Raw genomic sequence first — 12,203 nt, 5'->3', positions numbered from 1 at the left:
TCAGTTTCAATAAAAAGATTTTTTAAAAAAAGCATGTTACAGATTATAAGAAAATCGCATTACTAGGGCAAAAGTATGATGTTTCTGTCATTAAGACAAAATCTGGGAAAACAAGTATTACATATTAACCACGGTTGTATTGGTCAACAGGATTATATGGATGATTTTTTATATTTATGCTCTTCTACAATTCTAGTGTCCTATAAAGAATATGTTACTTAATTTGATTCATTTACTTATTTTTCTGAAATAGGTTCTGATTATGAAGCTTAGAATGGTTTGGAACTCCAGACCTTCCTTCCTCAGCTTCCTGCCTGCTGGCCTTACAGCTAAGAGTCACAATATTTGTCATGATACTTCAATTTTTTTGCTCACTTATACATTTATTTATTCATTTCCTCTCCAGACTTCTCATCAAAAAAAAGTTACCTTCCAACTTTTAATATCCAAAGGAGCAGCATTCTTTCATTCTAGGAATATCAGGAAGAAGTCTGTAACCAGTGATTTGCTTATATGACATGGCTGTCCCCAAGAACCATGGACTCACAGAGGGTCTCTCACTTATGTTACCAAAAGATTTGATTCTTTATATAACCACTGGCATACACATCTTGACATCTGCTAAAGACTTTTACTGAACACATTACTTCGTCCCATGTGTTAGAAGCATACTCCACACTGGCAGTATGGCTTTTAGTGACAGAATTAAAAACAAAGACACACACAAAGTAGTTGGCTAGAAAGATCCACAGGGCAGCCCCTGCTCTGACTTTCTGTTTGCTAATTTACTCCTTAAAAAATAACTGAGATACAATCACACACTATGTTAAGCTAGTTTTATCTCTACTTTACACAAGGTATGTAGATGAATTTCTAAATGGTCTTATTAAATAAAAAACACAGAGCCAAATATAGGGGAGAAAGCCTTAGAGATCAGGGAAATAGGGAAAGCCACTAGCCAACCTCACCTCACCAACTCTGCAGCTTCCAAACGCTGTGACTTCCTGTTTATCCACGCATATATGCCTTGCTGTTCTGCCATCTGATTTGCTCTCTCTGTCCAGCTACATCACTTCTTTCTGCTCAGCTCTGACACTTCTTGTCTGTCCATACAGACCTCCAGACCTCCATGGTTAACTAATGTTGGAATTTTAAGGCATGTGCCACCACACCTGGCTCTGTTTCCAGTGTGGCCTTGAACACACAGAGATCCTGCCTGCTAAGTGATAGGATTAAGAACGTGTGTTGCCACTGCCCGACTTCTTTGTTAACTTAAAATGGCTTGCTATTTCCTCAGATCTCCAGGCAAGCTTTATTTATTAAAGCACAAATAAAATAGCACCACATTTCAGCACAAATCAAATATCACCACAAAGGTAGAATTCTTTTAGAAGAAGAAACTTCAACTGAGAAAATGCCCCCACCTGACTGGCCTATGGGCAAGCCTGTGGGGCATTTCCTTGATGAATGATAGATGTGAGAGGGCCTTAGCTCAATGTGGGTGGTGCCACTGAGGGGCTGGTGGTTCTGAGTGCTGTACGAAAGCAGAATGAGCAAACCATGAGGAGCAGGGCAGTAAGCAGTGTTCCCCCATGGCCTCTGCTCCAGTTTCCTGCCCATGTCAGCTCATGCCCTGACTTTCTTTGATGATGGACTGTGATGCCAAAGCGTAAGATGAAATAAACCCTTTCCTTCCAAAGTTGCATCTGGTTATGTATTTTATCACAGCCACAGAAAGCCTAACAGGGCACATTCACCCTTTTAGATACAAGGGCCCACATTTTCATTACTTTTTAAACTGTTTTGAACCTTAAGTGAGAAGAAACAGAGTGACTGTTGGCCTGGAAGGGTATCTATGAATCAAACACAAATACACTTCACCTTTCATTAAAATAAAGTTAAAATTCACATCTAAATTAGGAGGTAACTATTGAAGAAAGGGGATTCTGGAACTTTTGGCCCCTAAGGGGTTGGGGAAATGACTCAGCAGGGCCTGGAGAGTGTGAAAAGCTAGGGAAAGGAACAGTTTGCTCGGAGAACTCACCATGTGTGCTGTTAGGTTAGCAGGGAGCAAACATTCCATGGGGGGTTTTGTTTCTCATAAAAACCAAGGTGAAGCTAGTTTAACATCCTATGTCAGATAGATGGTAAGTAGTTAAATACTACAGACTGTCACAACTCAGTGAGGGGCTCCTCATCTGATTAATGCAGTACTAGGAGACAGTCAGAAGCAACTTCAAATGGCCTGGTGTGCTCAGAGGTGCTCTGCACCTTGGAGGTGTATTTCCTTAAGAGGCTTTGGAATTCTTCCTTGATTTATAGGCTCAGATTGCCTCTCTCTCCTCTCACTTCTGGCAAGAATCACAGAGCAGGGATTGTCTGCTCAGAACGTCAAGAAGGCTCTGACACCTTATCTCCTTAAAGCTGATTAAAGATATGTCCAAACCTGTACCTCTATGGGACTATGTTCAGTTTGTTACTAGTTCTAAGATGGAGAAACTTAAAAAAAACCCAGAAAGGATTTAGACATAATTTAATGAAGAGGATTATATATTTTATTAAAGAACTTGAAAGAGACAACACAAGGAGCCAACTTTATCACCCATTAATTATCAATCTTATTTTAAATTTATTACCTCCCACAGTAATCCTGTGCACAAGGCAGGGTGACTTACAGTGGGACTTACGAGATCCCACAGCTATAAACAAGAGTGTCCTGCAGTAAATCTCTTTTGACGTTGCTGGTATCTAAACCAAACACCGTGTCCCTTGTTTACCTAAACTGGGGTGTTTGCTCTAAGAATCTACTGCAGATTCTGTAATCAACTAAGAAAAGGAACTATTTTCAATTTTGCAAGGTCCAATCTCACACTATTATGAAAATCTTAACTGTACTTATGGTTTTATTCCTTGACATTTGATTTCTTTTACTTACTGAAGCATTCACTTACGTATTGTCTGCAGTCTTTCAAAAGTAAACAGGCCAGTGAGATGGCTGCAACCAAGTCCAACGACATGAGTTTGATCTCCAGGACTCACATTGTAGAAAGAGAGAACCAATTCCTTCAAGTTGTCCTCTGACCAACAAGCATGTTTTGTGGTATGTTTGTACCCATGCATGTGTGCGCACACACATTCATGAATGTAACAAAAATTAAAAGTAAATAGAAGACAAGTGACAAAATGATGTGTTTCTTCTTCTTTTTTTTTTTTTTTTTGGTTTTTCGAGACAGGTTTCTCTGTGTAGCTTTGCGCCTTTCCTGGATCTCACTTGGTAGCCCAGGCTGGCCTCGAACTCACAGAGATCCGCCTAGCTCTGCCTCCCGAGTGCTGGGATTAAAGGCGTGCGCCACCACGGCCCGGCGATGTGTTTCTTCTTAAGTGTACTTATGTCTATTAACTGATAAGACTGTATGGCTCAAGGGATGGCAAAGCTTATTTATCTCTATAAGGAAAGAATAGCATGAGGTCAGATTTCAGAGTAACTTGCCTAGTGTGATAGAACAGATTTAAAATGACTAAGCTGAAGTCATCAGTTATTAACATGAATCTGGATTAGGAAACTAGATAAAGATTATAAACCCAGAGGAATAGTAATTAAACCCTAGTCAAAGGTTTCCTAAGATGGCCATACCCTGAAGTAAACATCACATCCATGAGAATACCTGGCTTAATGGGGGAACGTCCATTCATGTAAGACTCAAACTAGTATTTTAATGCACAAGTATTAGGATGCAAGGCTTTCTTGGTCTTTCATGTTTCTTCCCAAGTGTGTTTTAATTCAACTATCATACCCTAAAAGGAAGTGTCTGTCATCAGCACATGACCACACTTGCTGGATGCATTCAAAAGACCAGGACATTATTGTCATTGGACACTTAAGAAGGTATATACATTCACACTTTGAAACAGAGTATCTTTATAAATATGACGGACAAACATGAAAAGGAAGTCTGTTTAAAGGGTTTTATAACATGTTTAAGAATGGCCGTATCAACCGTGGGCTTCACATAATATTAACAAGTACTAAAACTCATACTTTCAGTTTGTAGGTTTTAGGCAGGAAACAAAAAGAAAGCAGGAATAGCTCTATGTTTTTCTTCTTGCAAATTTAAAATTATTATTTTTAACGTGGTAATGTAATTTTATTAAAAGTTTTCTTAATAATAAGAAGCTCGAAGGGTATATAAGGTGTATATCCCTAGATTTACAATAAGAAAACTGAGGCTTAAACATTTTCCCTGCTAGTAACTGAAAGTAGGAATTTTCCTATTTCCTTACTTATTTTGAGACTATATATTACAGAATTTTCTTTTAAAACTTAAAACATTCTTAGTGTGTGTGTCTGTGACTGTGTGTGAGGACATTCACGCACCTTTGGGCTGCAGTGTGTATGATGTCGTAGGGTAACTCAGTGGAACTAGTTCATACCCTTCATCTACCCTGACAAGGATTCTGGGGACTGGATTTACATCCAGGCTTGTGCAGGAAGTGCCATTACCTGCTGAGCTTTCTTGCTAGCCCCCAAATATTCTTATAGTGACTAGTGCTACTACATAAAGCATGAAGTATTATAACCAGAATTACTATTAAATCAGAATTACCACAGTTAATGTATTTTTGGTCTCTCCAGACCAACAGGCACAGTAACATGCACTAGTGAAAATTCACATGGAAGACAGATCTATAGTACATAAAAATGTGTCATTCAAAATTATCTGAAGGCTTTAGACTATTACTTATTTAAGTTTATTAGTGAATTAAACTATGATATACAGCTGACATGTTCAAAAGAACAAATCACCCAGTTCCCATAACACTCAGATAACTTTGTCTTGGACTGAAGTAAGATGCTTTACAAAAGCCAGACATACAGCCACACAGCTCAATCACAAATCTTTCCTGAATAGGTTCATCAGAATATTTAGCTCAACTTTCATATAACTCTACAAAGCCAAGGTCAAATAACACTGTCCAGCTTCTTTTCATTGTGTACCTTACTATACAGAAACACACACAAGATCCTCTGGATTTCTTCCTAGAGTTCATGTAGTTTTAACCTTGAAATATCTGTTGTCTGGGAAGGCTAGCTGAGTTCTAACATACTGAAGAATATTCAAATTCTACTTTGTTTCTATAACCTTGTATTGTAAGATGGCTTGTGGTATCATTTACAATCACAGGAAGAAGTTCCATTTGCTTAAAAATTGCATAGCAACACTTTTCTTCAAATATAAAGTGTGTTTTCTGAAATTCACTAATCTTTCAGAATAATCATTTTTCTATTATCATTCCACCAATACATGCCAATTTTAAAAGTTCCAAGTAGGTTTAGAGGATACCCAATTCCAAGGAAAAGGTAATCTATAATGTACATCATAAGTAGGTTCCAGGAAAGGCTGCATCAAAGTACACACACAGCACACACAGTGATAATAAAAGAGGGTACTGCTGTACTGACAAAACACCCATCAACATAAAATACAGAAATAAATCTTTAAAAAAAAAGAAAAAAACAAAATAGCCCACTTAACTATTGAAATACTACTAGCAAAGATATCTCAAAGTTACGATTCCTGTGGCTGGAGAGATGTCTCAGCAGAACTTACTGCCCTTCCAGAGGACCCCTTCTCAGTGTTTGGTTCCCAGCACCACACCAAATAGCTCACAACCACTTGTAACTCCAGATCCAGGGCATCCAATGCCCCCTTTGCCCTCTGTGGTACCTGCACACCTGCAGGGAATATGAGCATATGCATACACACACACACACACACACACACACACACACACACACACACTAATATAAACAAACTGAAAAAAGTGTTCAAGGTCATTAGAAATCAAGTAAATATGCTTTAAAATAATTTCAAAATAAAACAATTTTTAAAAACAGATCACTCTAAAAGACTAGAAAACACGATGACATCAGCAAACAACTAAACCCACATTTTTGGAAGCTAGTTTTATCATCCAGATTTAGGACAAGTCCAATTATTTCTACATGATTTAAGGAAAATTAAAATGCTGAAAATCATCACCAAAACAAATCTGTAATTATGACACAAAGACTTTAACATGGCTTCTTTTCATTTACATATACACCAAACCACAGTCTAAAGAGTCCTCTCATTTGTAACGAAGTCCAGGCTTCCTCTCCCAAGTTATACTTGGTGTCTCAAAATCAGACAGATGTTCACCACACATCTGGTGAGGTCGTATAACAGCACCAGCACAGTGGGCATCTGCTGCCCTTCTCTTCTCCTTCTAGGCCTTGAGCTACAGAGCAGGATCCACCCTACTGCCAACCCCATACCATGCTCTAGCAGATTTTGAAACATGTGGGGACTCATAATTATTAGCTAAAAAATGAATAACATACTTAAGCAAAACACCTTTCTAGTCCAACAGAAATGCTATCATATATATTTAACATGGTTTTAATATAAGAAACAATCCCTTGGGAGAATTACATATAAAATAATCCTTACTAAATTTATGTCACATCTATACTGCCAATACAGCTTATTCCCACTCTGGATTATATTTTAACTACATGAGCTAGTTATGAATAAATTCATCTTTTCCTTTACAATTTGGGCTATTATGGATGATTTAAAGTTTTAGCAACTTACTCAAATATGTACTCCCGTGACTTGAATTTTTCATCAAGGGCCTGCCTTTATTTTAAGCCATTGGGAGATACAGTATAAATATTCTCTGAATTACATCTTTTAAGCAGCTATAGGGTACTGCTTTACTGCCTACAACGATACGTTCTGCAATTGATATACTACTGTCTTGTATTGGCACATATATTCTTTAAGGCTAGATACATGATGCATATTATTTTCTTAAGCAGAACTCCAATAACCACTTCACAGTCTAACAGATGAAAACACTCTGTGCTTTACAAAAGCATGAGGATGACGCTGTCTGCACAAAGTAACATGTCACACTGCAAATTTACTACACACTTTAGAGGCGACTGGACAAGACTTATGATTATGCTAAAATGGGAAGTTAGAATATAACACATGATTACAAAAAAAGAAAACAGATTTAAGGGTTCCAAGAAGTAATTCTGGAAACTGAACATTACATGCTTTATTGTGAAATAGTTACAAAGATTTTAGTAAAGTGGACTAGCTTTCTCTGAAGCTGGTCTTTTCTCCTTTTTTTAAGGAAAAAACACAGTGACTCATAGAATATAGAAACCTGTATAATAGTAGAGTACTGTTTTGATGACCTTTAAATGTATTAGGTTTTCTACGTCTTATTGTAGAGGAAAACCAGACATAAATAGGATGGGTGGGATGGCTCAGCAGGTAAAGTGTTTATCACAAGTATGAAGACCTAAATTAGCATCCCCTGGAGCCACATAAAGCCAGATATGGTGGTGCTCGTCTGCATTTCCAGTGTTTGTATGGTGAAATGAGAGACAGAGACAAGGAGAATCCCTGGAAGCTCCATGGCCTGCTGGCCCAAAGAACACAGTGGTGAACAACAAGAGACAATACCTCAAACAAGCTGAAGCTAAGATCTGAACTTGTCCTCTAACTTCTAATACTGCCTTCCATGTGTGCACCTCAGTCAGTGCACATGCAAATATGCACAAATACACACACACACACACACACACACACACACACACACCCTTAAATAAAAGATGATGTGACCCGCCAGAGCCCTTACCTTCACTCCCTCTCTCTGCTTTTGCTGCAGTCTCCTTTTTCTGTTTCGCGGCTAAGAGTTCCCGCTTCAGTTGCCTTGCTTCTTTTCTGAGCTCTTCACTGTAAAGCAAAGAAGATACGTGAGTTTATAATATGCCGACAGGAAAACAGGGTTAGCAAAGACACAACTGTTTATTTGTAGGTATAAATCAAAGGAACATAATTAGTTTTCTGCTATGTACATGCATTTGTGGACAGCTTGCTCCTAAGTTGTCATTTTTCACGGTAACAGTCTAAGCACCTATAAATATTTTCCTTCTCAAATATACTAAACATCAAAAGTGGCAGTTTGAATGAGACATTCCCTATAGCCTCAGGCAATAGAATGATTGGTGTCTGGCTGGTGGTGCTCTTTGGCTCAGGAGATGTAGGCTTGCTTGAGGAAGAATGTCACTGGATACAGGCTTTGAGAGTTCAGAATCGCGCCATTTCATGTCTGCCCTCTTGGTTTCCTGTTCGCTGTTTTGAGATGTGAGTTCCTGCAGCCACGTCTGCCTGCTGCTGCACGTCCCCAATGTGACGCTGGTAGATTCTTAGATCCCTGGAGCCATAAGCCCCAAAGAAACCCTTCTATACAGTGCCTTGGTCATGGTGTTTTCCCAGAGCAACAGAAAAGTAACTAATAGAGTAAGTGAAAACTAGCCTGCTGTTTCTCTAATTTACTAGTGAGTTTAACACTAGTCTCAATGAGCAAGGCTCCTGTGTTAAAATAAAATTTAAAAATACATGTTTTTGAAGAGAGGGTCTTTGTAGGTATCCCAGATTGGCGCGGAACTGGCTACACAGCTCAGGATGGCTTTGAACACAAAATCCCCCACTTCCTCCTCCTGTGTATGGGCATGCACCACTATACCTGGCACACAAAAAGGATTCTGAGTAAGTACTGTTCATCAAATCTGGATATACATAATCCAGTTTGACTTCCAAACTTTTCAACTTACTGAAGTTGTACCACTAACTACCATTTATTAAGCAGTTATTCCATGGTAGTTGTACAGGTAAACTTCTAAGAATTCATTTGATTTTTAGCCCTACACAGTTTGCTCATTAAGTTCTCTCAGCACTTGGGAGGCTGAAGCAGGTGGAATACTGAGAGTTTAAGGCATGTCTAAGATGTATGGTGAGTTCCAGGGGAGCCTGGGCTAACAAAGTGAGGCCCTGTTCTGATGTAACTCCTCCACTCCAACGTTTTAAAACTCATCTAATGCCACAGTTGGCATGGAATTGCCTCTCTTGTGAAAACTTCTAGGTCAAAACATTCTGATAATTAACATGCTGTGTCATGTATTAAAAGCAAATGCTAATTTACAAGTCATTACCTAAGTGACTTGTTCCTGAAACACAGTTTTAGGGCAGAAGATTCAAATTTACTTCCATTTTGTTACTCCAATTTATCTTTGGCTTCCTGTTTCAAGACATTCTCATTCTCTCTCTCTCTCTCTCTCTCTCTCTCTCTCTCTCTCTCTCTCTCTCTCTCCCTCCCTCTCTCCCTCCCTCTCCCTCTCCATCCTCCTCCTCCCCATTTCCCTCTCCTCCCCCCTCTGGTTTTTTGAGACAAGGTTTCCCTGTGTAGTTTGGTGCTTGTCCTGGATCTTGCTCTGAAGACTAGGCTGGCCTCGAACTCACAGAGATCTGCCTGGCTCTGCCTCCTGAGTGCTGGGATTAAAGGTGTGCGCCACTGTCGCCCGGCGACATAATCTGTCTTTTAATCATGCTTTCAACACTGATATTCACCAGGTAACACAGCTAAAGTGGGACTCTTGCCAAAGCTATTAGGCTGTTTGGCCTTTTAGCACTGAAAACCATAAGCTGCAAAAGAATATATAAAGATATGTATGTATATATACCTATATCTATCTGTGGGTCGGACTATCTGTCTATCTATCTGTCTATCTATCTATCTATCTATCTATCTATCTATCTATCTATCTATCTATCTATCTATCTGTAATAACTAACACAAACCCTTAGAGTCAATTGTGCCTAGTTAAAGTCAGGGATACTATATCCTTAAAAGACAAATATTCATTCTATTACAGGAAAACCAGACTGTATCAAGGATGCTCACAGAAGAATGGAATCTCAAACAGATACCACACCCTGACCTCTCAAGTTATTCAAGACAACCTGAAGTCTAGATAGTTGTACACCGACCCTACTTTGCAGGTACATCCAACCGGCAGCCCCATGTGACAATGGCAGCTATGACTGCAGCCCAACACAAAGCCACTTAAAACATTAGGAGATTCCTGCAGTTTATTTTTGTAATGTAATTTCACAGTTCTTGAGTATGAACTTTGCAGATGATCATGTTGCATCACCATAAGAAAAGGATGGACACCTCTGTGTATACAGCTTCCTGTTGGTCCTGAGTCCTCTCATAGTACTTATTAACACGAACTAGGTTTATCAAACTGAAAGGCCTTAACACATGCATGCTTCAGTTATTTCAACCTTCTATGCAAACGCCCAATTTGGTGTTCACTCGCTTTCAAGATAAAATCTAAAACTACCCTCTCTGATCTAAGTTCACGACCTCTTAAATGTTTTCAGTCTTTCATCTCTACTGAGCTTGCAGTCACTCTTAAAATCATCAAAGCCACTTCCACTTTCTGGTCTACCCATAGTAACCCCTTTGACATCATAGTAATTCTGGATACTATATGGACAGTCATTGTACTACAGTCCTCATCAGAACTCTAATTTTCTTGAATCACCTGACCCGGTGGATATGACATAACTGCTTGGAATAAACTGAATATGGTTCAAGTTCTCGCCTATCCCTTCAGGGGCCTGTTCTAAGAGACAAACCTCTACAGAAAAGGGTAACCTTTGACATGAGATGCTGCCTGGGGATTTGCCATTGTAATAATTGCCCCTGATAACTCCAGTACGCACTGAGGTTTGAGAGCCAATGTTTAGCATTCTACTATAGAAATGATCTTTCCTCCTTTACAATCAAGCACTCTTACTCACTAATCTTTTCATTCAGCAAACAAACAAACTCAAATTTCTCCACAGTCTGCTGGAATCAAGTGATTATTATCTTTACAAATGGACTCCATCCTGGAAAGAGCAGTTTATACAGTCTGCTTCACAATCTATTGCAATCTACCCCTCTTACAGTCTCCTGAAACTGTTTCTACACCAACCAAATTCAATGACCTATGTTCAGATCTCCTCTTTCCAGATGGTCTCACTGTCATTCAAAGATATTAACTACTTCCTTCCTGAAATTCTACCTGAGTCAGACTTTTCAGCATTCTGGAGACAAGATTTCCCAATTCTCTTTGTCTTGGTTATTCCTTCTCTTAACTCGAAATTGTTAGAGTTATTCTCTAAATAGTCATATATCGCCTCTGTAGTGACACTTTAATCTCATATCAACTATTATTACTATACAGCTATTTTCAAATCTAGTGTGGATGCTTTGCCTTGAGTTTGGCCCTACCTTTCTAAGTATTACACATCTCCAAATAGAGTCAGAGAATGCTGCATGAAAGAAATATAAGATATAACATAAGCACTTAAAGATTATAAAAATTTAAAAAGAAAATCTTTAATTATATTCAAGATATTTTTATTTCAACATGTAAAAAATATTAAATTATATCCAAGGTATTTTTACATATTTTGTACTAAGTCTTCACAATCTGATATGTACTTTATTCTTAAGGAATATTGCAATTCTGCCTGGCCACATTCCAAGGACTCTGATCTAGATGGACAGCAGGTCAGATGTTTCAATAGACTCACTCACACACTCTCACATATGAAGCAGATGCCATCACTTCTTCGGACAAGTCTGTTTTTTCATGTACCTGATGGTGGAACCATTACCTATCTGGAGAGAAGACTTAAAACTTCTCTAGGACTGCTCTTTGTTTTCACTGGGTTAGCGTTAAAGTACATATTACACATACAACACTTCCTCTTGGCACTCTCCATCAATGCGAACTTCAGGCTCTTAGACACACCTCAGATAACACAATCACTTCTTTCTTGAAGCTTGGGGACACAAATGCTAGAAGTCCCAGCATGAAGTATAACTGAACTGTGCAATCACTGCACAAGGAACACTAACCAAGTCTCTCCTCCACCTGCTAAGTACTCCAGCCTTTTATCATGCTAGTTTTCATTTGGGTAAGTAACTCAGTCGCATTGAGGATGTTTCTTGAAAACTAAGATCTCTGAGGTACAGATTATTTTGTGGGTTGAAGAGCAAATGCTGCATTTCTAGGCCAGATATGTCAGCTCTGAGAATAATTATAAGTATATAAAGAATGAGGCTAAGAAAGTTCACACCATGTAAGCCACTACTGCACCAGAAAAGAAGACAGTTAACTAAAAAAATGAACTTGGATTAAGCAGTCTGGATTTAAAAGTCAACTCTATCAATAATCAGCTGAGAAGTGACTTTAAAAGTTATTTAATTTCTCCGAGACTCAGTCGTCCCACTCTACAGTTGAG

General features: G+C 38.7%; 1 protein-coding gene across 1 annotated transcript in view; it reads right to left on the bottom strand.

The window, feature by feature from the left end:
• The window catches only part of Cwc27 (CWC27 spliceosome associated cyclophilin), a 134,440-nt gene that overhangs the window by 42,621 nt on the left and 79,616 nt on the right, over positions 1–12,203 (bottom strand). Inside the window, exon 6 of the mRNA XM_059276289.1 lies at positions 7,696–7,793. Within this exon, the coding sequence (XP_059132272.1) occupies positions 7,696–7,793 (98 nt within the window). The remainder of the gene's footprint in view (positions 1–7,695; positions 7,794–12,203) is intronic.

The sequence above is a fragment of the Peromyscus eremicus genome, chromosome 11, assembly GCF_949786415.1.
Source record: "Peromyscus eremicus chromosome 11, PerEre_H2_v1, whole genome shotgun sequence".
NCBI classification, from domain to species: Eukaryota; Metazoa; Chordata; class Mammalia; order Rodentia; family Cricetidae; genus Peromyscus; species Peromyscus eremicus.
Note: the sequence above shows the minus strand (reverse complement) of the source record. Positions and strands in the feature narration are given on the sequence as shown.